Consider the following 14,632-nt stretch of genomic DNA (forward strand, 5'->3'; position numbering starts at 1 on the left):
AGGGCCAATCCCCAATGGAAAAAAAAAAAAAAAAAAAAAAAAAAATAGCAATTGCCTTTGAGCTAACTCATACTAACAACTGAAAGAAAACACACATTCTATATAGAGAAAAATAGAAAAGTCATTTACATGTGCACTTATACATAATGTTACTAAGTAGGAAGTAGAATAAAGTGACTCTTTTGTCTTCCTCATAAATCATTAAGAATCTTATAGAATGGTTAGAAGGCACTTCATAATTTTCCTCTGCTGGAAGAGAACATTTAAAATAAATTCTACCCGCAACACTTGACTTTGAAGATGATAGAATTTTTCATTTTTACTAACCCATACAAAAGTTTTGAAATTGTGATACTGCTTTAATTTGTGAATTTGATTCAGTTCTTAAAATATTTCATTTTTTCTTGTTAGTTTTTATGAAAGAGTTTGCCAATGGATTGTTTTTCAGGACACCCACTTTTGCAGGAGGCCTTTTTTCCATATCAAAAGAATATTTTGAGTATATCGGAAGTTATGATGAAGAAATGGAAATCTGGGGAGGTGAAAACATAGAAATGTCTTTCAGAGTAAGTTTATGGAGATTAAATATAGCGCACATATTAAACAATGAAATACATTGTGTTCTAATTGGCTGGTACAGACTTTTACTGGATGTATGCAGTCTTTGCTTTTCATGCTTTCTAAAATTTCATTGCTATGAATTTTGGAGTAAGGATATTTCCTTTTAAAATGTAGCTTAATGTATTTATTCATTGTTGCCAGTGTAACAAGAGGAATCAGTTCAACTCCTGTGTCCAGGCAATAACACCAATTAACGCACTTGTAGCTACTGAATTCCAGCCAAGATAAATATAATTAAATCTAGTGCTTCAGGAAATGAGTTGATTATCAAGGGAGTCCGAATGGAAAAAACATTTATGAATAGCTTTAAAGAACATTTGACTTAACTCTTTGGATTAAACAAGCTGTTTTTTTCCCCTTACATATTAAAAGTTAATCTGAGTAACAAACTCTTCACATATATTTATTTGATTTCCTGAGTTCTTTATCTGTCATCACTTTATCAATTATGTTTTATCCATTAGGCTGGAAGTAGAAGGAAAAGAACTGAAGTAGGAGTTAGAAGATTTAGGTTTTGGTCTGACTCCATCACATACTGGCAGTAATGATCTTAGCCAAGTTAGAACCATATAAAAGCAGGGGTCTCGTTTTATTCATTTCAGTATTTCCAGTCCCTAGCGTGTGTGGGATCTCAAGCAGTTTGTTGACTTGAACATGTCACTGAGTTCTCTCATTTGTTTAAAAAGAAAAAGAAAAATGGGGACACCAGATTGTATAATGGTTACGTCACTGGTTTCCCACTTGGCCAACTGCAGTTCAAGTCCTGGACTCAGTGGCTTGAAAATCACTCTGAGCACGTTTGCAGGTGTGCTCAAGATCCCAGGAGGAGAATAGAGGAGAAGGGATTGCAGTATGGCCAATCCTCCTTGGGGGAGTGATTTCTCACTTTCCCTCTCACTGTCTCTGTCTGCCAAGCATGCTCGCCCTATGACAAAAATCTCTTAGAAAAAGAAAAAGAAAAAGAAAAAGTTTTGCTTATTTGTCCTTATAGCACATACTTTTAAACATGACTTGTTTTCTGATTTTTTTTTGCTTAGTGATTGATTATTTATAGAAGAATCAATTATTATGATATTTAAGTGAAAGATTGATTTTTATGATTTGTCATTTTATGTAGAGCTAATGCAAACAAGTTTTTGACATCTTCTCACAAGATAGGCATGAGTCTTTTTATACTGATCAACTACTTCACAACTTTAGTAGGTTATACTTTGGTATTGCTGACTGCCTGGCATTGTTTTCTTGATTATAAAATTATGCCACAGCTAAATAGAGTCTGGGTGTATTTACACCCAGACAGCTAGTTCATGCCTTAGAAGAGAAACCCAGTGGTTTAAGTGAACTGGCCATGTAAGCTGTGTAAGATGGAAGCAAAATGCACAAGAGCCTTGGTCTTCTGTGTGTATCAGAGAACCTACAGAATTGTTTGCAGAAAATGAAATTTTGAAATTCACTTTTATGAAACATGTGAAGTGACTGTTTTTTAAAAATTTGCTTTCTGAAAATGTGCTTTTGTTTTCAGAAAATAGTGCTTATACTCTTTATTAAGATCATTCTTTGTGTTCAAGAACCTAAGTTGGCCTGGCAAAAGACAGAGACTATTTGTGATGTTGTGATAAATCTCTCCTCTGTATTTTGTTTTTGTTAATATCTTAAAGGTGAACTTAAAAGCACAGTTTGATTTTCCTAAAATACTGTAAATTTAAACAAATATCATTAATTATCAGGTATGGCAATGTGGTGGGCAGTTGGAGATTATGCCTTGCTCTGTTGTTGGACATGTCTTTCGCAGCAAAAGCCCTCATTCCTTCCCAAAAGGCACTCAGGTGATTGCTCGCAACCAAGTGCGCCTTGCAGAAGTCTGGATGGATGACTACAAGGAAATATTTTACAGGAGAAACACAGATGCAGCAAAAATTGTTAAACAAGTAAGTTCTAACTAAATAATTCAATTACAATAAAAATTTATACAAGCTTGGGACCAGCAGGTAGCATAGTGGTCAAGGCACTGGACACCCACATAGTTGACCATGGTTTGAGTTCCAGACCTGGTGGCTTGAAACACATTGGGCATATGTGCATATGTCCCCAAAATCCTGAGAGGAGAATGGAAGAGAAAGGACTGTGGCATGGCCATCCCCACAGAGGGTGATATCTTGCTTTCTGTCTCTCGGTCTCTCCTTGTCTCTCCTGCAAGCACATAACACCCAATAGTAAAAATCTCTCTACAAAAAACATTTATACAGGTTTGTATGTACTTTTGTTTATTTAGATTTTCTCAGGTTAAACAAACAAACAGCAAAAAATGTATTTTTGAAGCTGGTGTTTTTTTTTTTAATTTTAACTCAAAATGTATAACTTTTGAATGCTAGTTTCCTCCTTTATTACAGAAAAATTAAGTAAACTACTTTTTAAAAATTCTGACATTCTATTTGATGTTATCTTTTTTGTTTCTTCTTCATTCATGAGCAAGCATGCACACGTACATGTAGAAGTGAGAGAAAATAAGAGCGGTGAGCCCCGCCAGAGGGCCTGGTCATGCTGTGAGCCCCAGAGGGTCTGGTCATGCTGTGAGCCCCTTCTTTCAGTCTTCCAACCCATCAGATTTGGGGCACTCACACACATGCCCGGTATGTTTCAGACTGATCGGGCCAGGGATTTGAACAGTAGTTGCCACGTGGAATATAGCTTCTCTTGAGCAGCACAGTACTGGTGCACCACAGAGCGGGCACAGGATGTATCTTTTTAGATAGGCAAGATATTAGATATTTTGTTTTGTTACTGCTTAGGTTTAATATTTTACTCAAAGAAAATAAATTAAGTAACGTTGCTTTATACTTCAACTTTTGGACCTATCAAAAGTTCTAAGTAGCTTTTATTTATTTATTTATTTTAACTAGAGGGAATGTATGGTTTCCAGAAAGAGAGAATGAGAAAACCTGCTCCCTGCCATTGAGGGAAGGCCACACTGCAATTTTCCATTTCTCCTTTCAAAATTTTGGGTATACATGCACATATACCCAGTGCATTTTTCAAGCCATTGGGTCCAGGACACAACCCACACGCTCATTCATGTGGGATCCACTTTATGCCACCAGCTGGCTCCAAAGTAGCTTTTGGAACTAGAGCTAGAGATTGTGTCTTAATGTGGCATGAGACTGAGCCAAGAATATAAAGGGATTTTTTTTTTTTTCAAGTTCCAGTTTCACTGCTCACTGGGGGTTCTACCTTAGCGAGTAAAGCTCCTTAGAAAATGTAAAATGGGACTGACGCTTTGTAGGGTGCTTATGAGTTGGCTGACATGGACTGTAGGCTCAGAGTGAGAGCAGGCAGTGTGTTAACCAATGTATGGCGCTCTCCTTAGCAACCTGTCCTAGATCGATTCTGCTCTGCAGAATTGTGACACCTGGTATGTTAGAACTGAGTTCTAGGAGAAGACTTGCTAGACAGTAAAGGGAGAACTTGCTTATGCTCTGCTGGTCACCCACCAAGGGCCAAGTGAGCCTGCAAACACCCGTTTTGCTGCAGGACCCATAGATCTACTTGGTAAAATGCATAAACTAGCCAGGAGACCTTACGAGTCAAACTTTTTGCTGAAACACCTGGGTTTAAGATATTGAAGTTGGCATAAGAAAATATTTTTTTTTGTTGAACTTGTAAGCTTTAGTATTTACTTTTTTACACATTTAGGTATCAAATACATTTTTTTTTCTAAAATTTTGCCTCTTAACAAAATAACTTCTTAGTTTAACAGTGCTTTTTTAAATGTTTTTCTTTTTCCCCTCTAAAAATAAAGGAAAATAAAATGCAATGAACTCAAAAATTGACTTTTTCTAGTAAGGTTCAGTTTATAGTTTGTTGTGAGTGAGCAGTACCCTTAAGCTAGCAAAAGAAAAAAAAATGACTATTTCCAGTTATGTTATCTTTTGGTGGCAGTTTTATGTTTGTTTGTTTTTTTTATTTGCCAAAGAACACATGTGTTCATCAGAAAGAGACAAAGTGAGTGACAGAGAAGGAGGGAGCAGGAGAAAGCACCCCACAATGGAATGTGGTCATGTGCAATCCCTTCTCCATTTCTCCATCCTGTGAAGATTTTTTGGTGCACACACACATATGTCTGGTGTGTTATTCAAACTACTAAGGCCAGGACTGAAACTGGTCAGCCATGTGGGATCTGCCTCCCTTAACCACCAAGCAATGTGGCCAGTCCTGGTGGTTGTTAATTGCGGACTTGGTTTAGAAGATATATAAATTGCATGATGTTTTGACACTTTCATCTATACCTCTCATTTCACACCTCACTTTACAGATCACTTTTAGGTATGGAGTTGGGCTCATTTTTGGATGCTCCCACTATCATTCTTCCACTCATGGCATTTCTTTAGAGATCTTTGTTCTGTAGGAAAGGCACAACTGAAAGACAAAATAGCACCGTGTCAGCACTGCAGTAGTCCTCAATTCTTTCTGAAGCCAGAAACAAACAGGCAGGCATATTTGTTGCCTGATTGAGTGGTGAATGCATTTAAATTGCATATTGCATTTTGGCCCAGAATTTTTTATATCTAAATTTAAATACAAACAATAGCATTTGAAGTACTTTATTGATGCTGTTGTTTTGATTAAGCGCTTCCTTTACTTCTCTCATCTTGTTCCAGAAATCATTTGGTGATCTTTCAAAACGATTTGAAATAAAACATCGCCTTCAATGTAAAAACTTTACATGGTATCTGAACAATATTTACCCAGAAGCATATGTGCCAGACCTTAATCCTGTTATATCTGGATATGTGAGTATTTTTCTGTTCCTTTTTTGCTTGATATACTTGCCACCAGCATTTCTGTGGTTCAGAGAAAATTGCTAAAATACTTTCAGACTTATTGCTTTTGAGATTTTACAGTACTATTATGACTACTATCTGAAATTAATTTTAAAAATATGTAAACTACACAGATGCAAAAATTTTTTATGACTTGAAATTTTTTATTTAGATTAAAAGTGTTGGTCAGCCTCTATGTTTGGACGTTGGAGAAAATAACCAAGGAGGCAAACCTTTAATTTTGTATACATGTCATGGACTTGGAGGAAACCAGGTGAGCACTCCACTAAAAATACTTCCTCGGGGCCAGCAGGTGGCATGGTGGTTAAGGTCGTTGGACTACCGCATGGCTGACCACAGTTCGAGTCCCGGACCTGTCAGCTTCCTTTCTCATTCCCCACCCTCCCCCACTCTGTCCCTCTCTGGTCAAATTAAAATAACTAAATAAAGTTAAATAAAAAATATTTCTTAAAAAAAATTTCCTTCTCAGGGCAAGCATGTGAGGTGGTGGGTAAGGCGCTGGTCACTCCCACATGACTGACAACTGTTCAGGTCCCAACCTGATGGCTTGCTTTCTCACTTTCCCTCTCTCTTTTTTTTTCTCTCTCTCTGTGTCTCTCTCTGGCCAAATTAAAATAAATAAATACATAAATAAAATTAAAATAAATAATTATTTTAAAAGTACTTCCTTCTTGTTAACACTTACAAACACAAATGAGACAGAATATTTTTCAGGAGCTCTGAATTAGCTTTTAATTAAAAAGATTTGAACTATTAAACTGAAATGTTTTTAGACTATGGTACTTATTGGTAAAATTGTATTTAATTTTGGATTTTACTCTAGATCTGAAGTAATTTTAAGTTGCTTACTCATTCGATAGAAAGGAAAATGAGAAAATAAAGAATAATGCTATGTGAAATTTAAAAAAAATTATGATTCTGTGAAGATCTTTGGAATTTGTTTGGTTACTGTTTTGGTAATTTTGCAAGATTATATACAAAGGCCATATTTAATTGGATTTATGTACGTATGTAATTTAAATTTGCCAGAAGGTAGATGCACTAACCTGAGAGAGAAGGAGGGATGGGGAGAAAGCCTCTCCCTACAGGACATGGTCATGCCACAATCCCTTCTCCTCACATTTCTGTTTTTAGACTATGGTACTTATTGGTAAAATTGTATTTAATTTTGGATTTTACTCTAGATCTGAAGTAATTTTAAGTTGCTTACTCATTCGATAGAAAGGAAAATGAGAAAATAAAGAATAATGCTATGTGAAATTTAAAAAAAATTATGATTCTGTGAAGATCTTTGGAATTTGTTTGGTTACTGGCTTGGTAATTTTGCAAGATTATATACAAAGGCCATATTTAATTGGATTTATGTACGTATGTAATTTAAATTTGCCAGAAGGTAGATGCACTAACCTGAGAGAGAAGGAGGGATGGGGAGAAAGCCTCTCCCTACAGGACATGGTCATGCCACAATCCCTTCTCCTCACATTTCTCTATCCTGTCAGGATTTTGGGCATGCACGCGCAAATGCCTGGTGTGTTTTTCAATCTACTGGGGCTGGAATTCGAAACACACAGTGTGGGAACTAGTGCCCTTAATCACCAGGCCATGGGGCTGGCCTTTACTGGATTTAATAGAAAATTACCTCAAGTGTTAATGCTGAAACAGCAGCATAGTAAGTTTTGTGTGTGCGTGTGTGTGTGACCACAAAATTATTTCAATATCCATCCACCCCAATCCTCCCAAAAAGTATGTTCTGATTCTCTTTGGTGACATCCCAGCTTATTACCTAACTCTTCTACTGTTTCACTGTTTTTTTCTTTCTTTTTTTTTTTTTTTTTTGTGAGAGGGTTTTTATGGATCTTTTTTTTTGGAGAGATTTTTTGCTATAGTGTGCATGTACTCACCAGAAAGACAGAGAGAGACAGAACGCGAGAAATCACCCTCCCTGGGGGGATGACCACGCTGCAATCTCTTCTCCATTCTCCTCTCAGGATCTTGGGCACATACGCACACATGCCCAGTGTGAGTTTAAGCAACTGGGTCTGGGACTCAAACCGTGGTTGACTACATGGGAATCCAGTGACATACCCATTACGCCAACTGCTGGTCCCTGTTTCACTGTGTTAAGATTCAAATGCTAAATACTATCGTATAGGTAGAGAATATATTGAATATTAAAGTTCTGGGTTTTAACTTCCTTTCTCTACTTTTCAACTTAACTCCTAGAAGGATTAGATTCTACTTTTCTCATTTGTTCATTCACCTCAACGATTCACTAAGTGGCCCCTGCATGAGAGGATATCTGATGAGTTCATTCGGTTGAGTTCAGCCAGTTTAGATTCCAATTCCTTTAGGAGATGTATATTTCAAAACCAGAGTTGTAATCAGGATGACAAGGTCGTACTGAGAGAAAGCAGTCAGAGTGCTCTGGAGGGGTAAGAAGGCCATCTGAGTTAGACTGGGTGCCCATACCTTTTCTGAGAAAGATGACATTTTCAAACATTTTTTGAAAGGTAAGTAGGTGTTAGTGAGGTGGCCGGTGGACAGGGTACCAGAGTGAGAAAACTGTACAGAAAGGAGTAATAAAGAAAAGAGGCAAGTATATAGTCTTCTCAAGTAGCTAGAGGTATTTCGGTAGAAAGTCCAGACTATCTTACAAGTTAAAGATATAAGCATTGTTTTATCTGTTTTTTTTTTTAATTGTCATAAAGATGTTTTTATACTTTAAATACTTGTACCTACAAGTATTTAAAAATTATGGATATCTGTGACTGTCTTTTAAAACTTGGGGATGGAGAAAAAATTCACATATTTATTCAAAAAATATTTGTGATATAATGTGATCTGCATTGTTAGAGTAGTGAAAAAGTCAAAGTCCCTGACCTTGTGCAGCTTCTGTTCCGCAGGGACATATTTTTCATAGGGAAGGAAGAAGTTTTTTTGTAATTTGGGTGTGAAGAGGGGGGGGAAAAAGCAGGTGGGGGTAATGTATATGTGTGTAGGATTATTTTCAGAAGTTAGGGAAGCTCTTCCTGGGAAGGGGGTTGTAGCTAGGAGGCCTACTTGAGCTGGGACACAAAGCATCCAGGAGAAGATGGATTGGTGAGAGCAGAGGCCAGTGACCAGTGGAGCAAGACAAGGACATGGGGAAAGTGGAGAGCCTGTGTCGGTGTGGCTAGAGCGGAGTGGTCCAGCCCGAGAGGGGAAGGAAATTAGGTCAGAGGGTTGACAAGGGACCTGGTCACGTAGGGCTTTGTAGGCCTCATTAAGGAACTTGAATTTAATTCTGGGTTTGACAGAAGTCATTAGAGGGGTTTAAGTCTGAGAATAATATTATCTGGTTTATATTTTAAGATGACTCTGACTCCCGTTACCCTAACACAGCCATTGATATCAATTTGCTTTCACTCTAGTGCTGCACTTAAAGGTCTCTGCACAATTTAGTTCTTTGAGTGCTAATATTTAAGGGATATCATATAACTTGGTCATTTTTTCATGTTCCCATCTACTGTTTGGATCAGAGAACAGTGTTTTTTTATTGTATAAAACTCCGTTGTTAGAATATTTATGAATGCAAGTGAGAAATATTTTGGTTATGTGACTTAATTGGCTGCTACACTGGGGCAATGCAGTTTAAGTCATAATCACTTTAGTACACTTAATGTTCCATTCACTTTCTCTTTCCGGGTGTTCATTACGGTTCTAAGCTACAGGTCTCTCCAATATTTCCAGCTACTTAATTATATACTTTTTGTTGCTGTTGGTACCAAAGTATTTTAAACTATCTTCCATTCCTTATAATTTTCATTTTAATGGCTTTTTAATAATAGGTAATATATTCAACAGCCTTTCTTGCCACCTTTGAAATCTTAAGGTTTATCTTTCTTAAACAGTTAACATAGTTAGGAGTGCTATTTTCATCATCTAAACCCATTTTCTTTCAATGTTTCTACCTGAAGAACTATGAGTTATAAAAATGATATCTGTTTTCTTTGTGGGGAGAGATAAATTTAAAAGGAGACTAAGAAGAAGGGAACTCAAGATACATGACGGTTAATTCAGTTAATATTTGTGGAGCACCTGTACTAACAGGAATGAACAGTGCAACACAGTGTCTTCTAGAACACACGAACTCAATAAATAATAGTGCTACTGTTTTTTAGTATTGAAAATTAATTATATTATTTTATTATTAGAATGCAGCATTATGAAATATTTTATTTGTCATGGATATTTTTAGTAGGTACCTCGCCTGATTTTAGTCTATGGGAAAGCACCCACACTTCTAATAGAGTGCTAAAAATGTTTTCTGTGATATGTAAAAGGACTTAAAAGTTTGTGGGAAAATGGATTTAAAGTGTGAGTTTGTTTTGGTGCAAAAAAATTTGAAATCATGCGTAATTTTCTCTTAATACATATTTTCCATGAACTTTTAAAGACCCCCTTGTACTCTAGAGACCTTAAACAGAACCTGTTTGTGCGGTAGGACAAATCTAAGAAAAGCTAAAAAGGAAGGTAATGTCTGAGTTGGCGCTTGCAGGGTGAAATGGGTTAGGTAAGCAGAAACAGGTCAGAAGGGCATTCCAAGCAAAGCAGAGAGAGTAAAGTGAAGTCTGAAAGTTACAGACATGCATGGCCTACATTGGTAGGTAGCATTTTGCAAAAAGTGCATAATATATAAATAGTGCTGTTATAAGATTGGAAATGGAAGCTTTCATGTATCAATTAAGGAGTACAAGCATTCTTGTAGCAACACAATTGTTGTACTTAAGCAGGGGCATTAGGAGATCAAACCAAAGCTACAGCAAATGAACTGGGCTGGCCCCACTAGCACAGTAGGTAAGCACTCACCAAAATAAGCCAGATCCCACATGGCTGGCTATGGTTCAAGTACTAGCCTGGCAGTTTCAAAAACATCCTCGACATACATATGTGTCCAGCATCGTGATGGGATAGAAAGTTGGAGGAAAAGGATTGTGACATGACCAGGTCCTAGGGGAAGGGAATGTAGGGGGCTCTTTCACTCTTACCCTTTGGCATTAAAAGAAAGCAACACCAAAACATTTACTGCCAGCAGAAATTAGAGATAGCTGGAGGTGCTATAGTAGTAATTCTGAGGGTCTAAGTGTGAAAAGTGAGAATATGGAAGTAAGAAAGGATGTGATGGTCAGGACCAGCAGTTAGTGTAATGGCTATGTTGCTGGATTCCCATGTAGTCGACCACGGTTTGAGTCCCGGACTTGGTGGCTTAAAATTCATGCCAGGCACGTGTGCGTGCGTGCCCAAGATCCCAAGAGGAGAATGGAGGAGAAGGGATTGCGGCGTGGCCATCCCCACTGGGGGGTCGGGGCTGAGTGGGTGATTTCTTGCTTTCTATCTCTGTCTGGTGAGTGCACGTACCCTATCGCAGAAACCTCTTAAAAAAGAAAAAAAAAAAAAAAAGAAAGGATGTGATGATAACATCTGAGAAGATTCAGTATAACTAAGAGACTAATTATTTGGAAATGTGGGGAGAAAGAAACATCAATAGTATTGTAGTCATAACAGTTCAAATGTATCCGATGTTCACCACATGCCAGTAGTTATTTTAAGTGTTTGCACATGTTAACTCATTTATCTTCATAGCCATAATCTACATAGTCATTCAGTAGATCCTAGGGAAACCAAGGCAAAGAAACCACCCCCATAGTTCCTAGTCTTGTGAAAATGTCTTTATTGGGATGAGTAAGAGAAAAGAAACATTTGTGGGAGAGAGGAAGAGGCAGTTAATGTTAATTAGGACTTTCCAGGCCCTTTTCTGTAGAATGCTTATGCTAGCCTCCATGCTAAGTAATAACTTTGTTTCTGGAATGGGAAGGAAGGCAATACTGACTTAATTAAGTACCCGTGTCAGTGATAGGCTAAAGGAAGGCTGTAGTATCCTTTATCATAAAAGTTGAGCTTATGTTTCTCATAGCTCTTATTTCATTATTTTGTTAAAGTAGGTGTGACTTTATTATTCACTGCTGCTGATTTTTTAAGGCTTTATTTTGCAATTGAGCATAGAGGGTGCTTTTGTCACTAACAGCACTCTTCCTTCCACAGTACTTTGAATACTCTGCTCAGCGTGAAATTCGGCACAACATCCAGAAGGAATTATGTCTTCATGCTGCTAAAGGTCCCGTTCAGCTGAAGGCCTGTGCCTACAAAGGCCACAAGACAGTTGTTACTGCAGAGCAGATATGGGACATCCAGAAGGTACCCAAGTGCAGTCGACTCACCTCTCGTTTATGTATTTTGATGAGTTCCAATTGCAGACCTGGAAAATGCATAAAACGTAGCACATGGATTTATTCCTCAGAGTTTATTCACTTCGTTATCATGTACTTTGACCCATGTGATAAGAGAATTTATCCATGAGTCAAGCAACCTAAGGAACAAAATAATTCTAAAGTGGCTTGGCTGAGCTGTGGTTTATGCAAATCCACATTTTTATAAATTATTAATGATAGTTGCTCATTTTCAGTTTCTTTTTTTATAATACTTTTAATTTTAACACTTTTTCCCCGGACAGAGAGAAAAAAAATCATTTTTTTTGTTGTGTAAATTCTTTTGTCCCCCGTTTCCGTATTTTGTCATGAATCTAGAATGGAGAGAAAATATAGTCATTCTCTTCTGTTTTTAAACACGTATTTTAAAGTTTAGATGCATAGTAGCAATTCTCCTGAAAATTAGTTTTTGCAATAGTAGCAAAACTGGCTTTTATTATTTATGATTTTTTAAAACAATGTGTTACTTAAGGTTTCTGAAGGAATCCTTGTTTGAAAACTATATTCACACCTTGCTATGTTTACCTCTTTTCATTTATGTAATACTTTATGTTAGGTGAACATTAGTGGTATAAATGGCAGTGCTTACATCAGAATCTGACAAAATTTCTTCAGACATAGTTGATCTTAGAAAGATTTAAAGTTGCCACCAGCAGATGGCATCATGATTATGTTGCTAGAATCCCACATAGTTGACCATGGTTCAAATCCTGGACCCAGCAACTTAAAAATTCACACTAGGCGCATGTGCACCTTGTGTACCCAAGATCCTGAGACGAGAATGGAGGAGGGGTTATGGCGTGGCCATCCCTACTGGGGGGTGATTTCTCCCTTTCTGTCTCTTTGTAGCTCTCTCTTTGTCTGGTGAGTGCACACACTCTATAGCAAAAATCTCTCTTAAAAAATTTAAAGTTAAGAAATATGTATATTTAGTATGCAAGGGATTTTTTTGGCTTTGATGAAACCATAAAGTCATTTGTATACTTATTTTTAACTATGAATCTTGAAACTTATTGTCTGTTGTGTTTCCTTTTATTCCAGGATCAACTTCTATATAATCCATTCTTTAAAATGTGCCTTTCAGCAAATGGAGAGCATCCAAACTTAGTGCCATGCAATCCATCAGATTCACTCCAAAAATGGATATTTAGCCAAAATGATTAAGGGTTCCTTAAAACTAAGGAGTTGAAAAGGAGATATTCTTTCTCTTAAAACTGTGACCAGGCAAACACTGTAGTTTTAAAAATTATGCAAAAGCAGCTAATTGTAACTTATTCCAAGTGCATTTTCCTTATTTATGTCTTAAAATGTCTGTGTAGCACTGCTACAGAAATTTCATAAGTTTCTGTTTCAAAGCACAATTTAACTAGTAATACCAAAGAGAGTTTTGAAATGTCCAGATTAAGGGAAGAGATGTTTACAATATGATGAAAACTTTTCCAAGTCAAGTAATGTTTGCGTATTTTGTACATTTGAGGATATACATAACTACATAAAAATGCTCACGATTTAAAATATTTCCCTACTTTTTGAAGGAGAGTGGGAAAGATTTCATACTCTTTTTTTTTTTTTAACTACACATAAATGGATCAATGAATATCAAACATTGGTCACTGTGTAAAAAACAGGAAATTTTTGTAGATCTAGAATTTATTGTACTTTAAAATTCAGGTGAATTTTTTTTTTGCCTCTTACATATATGTCAAATGTCTCCTTAAACATGAAATTGAATAAGGAAAGAAATATTTTTAACACTGAAATTTCTTGGAAAATTTAAAGATATTTTTTATTCTGAAGGCCATTCGACTTGAAGCACGTAAGTCTTCCTTAAATAACTTTTCTTAAGTTTTTCCAAAGCAATCTTTAAAAGACTTTATAAATTACTATTGGCTGAAAAGGTGTCCTTTTCCTTTCTGCTAGTCTTTATTTTCTTACCAGAATTTACTAATCTTGAATGTTTGTGATATTGAATTTTAAATGCAGAATACTTGACTTATTTAAGCTAAATTTTATTTGTTACTGATTCAATTATAGATTGTCTTTGTAGTGTATTTTTTCCATCAAAAAAGCCTTATTTTTATCTATGAGGGAAACACAATAAAAATCCTAAACACTATTGCCATCATTGGTTAAGTTTTTTTTTCCTCTTTTGGGTAAAATCTATAATGGTAAGAGGTGGGGGCATGGGAATTTTATATAATAAATTTGGAAGTACTTGCTGTTTATAGAGCCACCAGATATTTCTTACAAAACATTCAAACATTTGATAGTAATAGTATAAAAAATGAAGAGGATACTATAATAGATCTTTAGAAAATTTAATAGGGTGATTTTTTAAAAAATGATGCTTAGATTTAAGGCTTTTTTTTTTCTTTTTTTGGTCATTTTATAGACGGATCTTTTATGTACCTATTCTAAAAGTAAAATACGATTGGTTTTATACTCTAAACCTGGCAGAGCCTCCATTGTACAAAAGAAAACTGGATTATTGGCCTCAGCTTACTGTTTGTATCTTTGAACTTGCATTTTTTAAAAAGTGCATTCTCTGGTTATTATGCCAGTTTTTATTTTACGTCAACTGACATTGATTGTATGTCTAACTTTGTTTCAAAATGTCTAGTAGGCAGAGTAAGACCTGTCACTGCTTTGAAACTGTGTCTTAGAGGGCAGAAAGAAAGATAAATAACTTCAAAATAGTGAGTGCCAATATGATGTTATATTTTATGATGCAGATAACAACTCACTATTCATATTTGACATTTCCTTAATAAATAAAGGTATTTCTTTATCACTATACCTACTACTAATATGTATTATTATTGTATATTAGTGCCCACCTATGTGCAATTTCTGCTTCTCAATTTGTTA

General features: G+C 36.1%; 1 protein-coding gene across 1 annotated transcript in view; it reads left to right on the forward strand.

The window, feature by feature from the left end:
- LOC102474035 (polypeptide N-acetylgalactosaminyltransferase 3) overlaps positions 1-14,125 on the forward strand; it is a 15,006-nt gene extending 881 nt beyond the window's left edge. Inside the window, exons 2-7 of the mRNA XM_006160262.3 lie at positions 449-566; positions 2,349-2,549; positions 5,277-5,408; positions 5,611-5,712; positions 11,541-11,693; positions 12,806-14,125. Coding sequence (XP_006160324.2) covers positions 449-566; positions 2,349-2,549; positions 5,277-5,408; positions 5,611-5,712; positions 11,541-11,693; positions 12,806-12,928 — 829 coding nt within the window. The 3' untranslated portion in view covers positions 12,929-14,125. The remainder of the gene's footprint in view (positions 1-448; positions 567-2,348; positions 2,550-5,276; positions 5,409-5,610; positions 5,713-11,540; positions 11,694-12,805) is intronic.
- Positions 14,126-14,632: the final 507 nt, after the last annotated feature.

The sequence above is a fragment of the Tupaia chinensis genome, unplaced genomic scaffold (assembly GCF_000334495.1).
Source record: "Tupaia chinensis unplaced genomic scaffold, TupChi_1.0 Scaffold000674_1, whole genome shotgun sequence".
Classification (NCBI taxonomy): domain Eukaryota; kingdom Metazoa; phylum Chordata; class Mammalia; order Scandentia; family Tupaiidae; genus Tupaia; species Tupaia belangeri.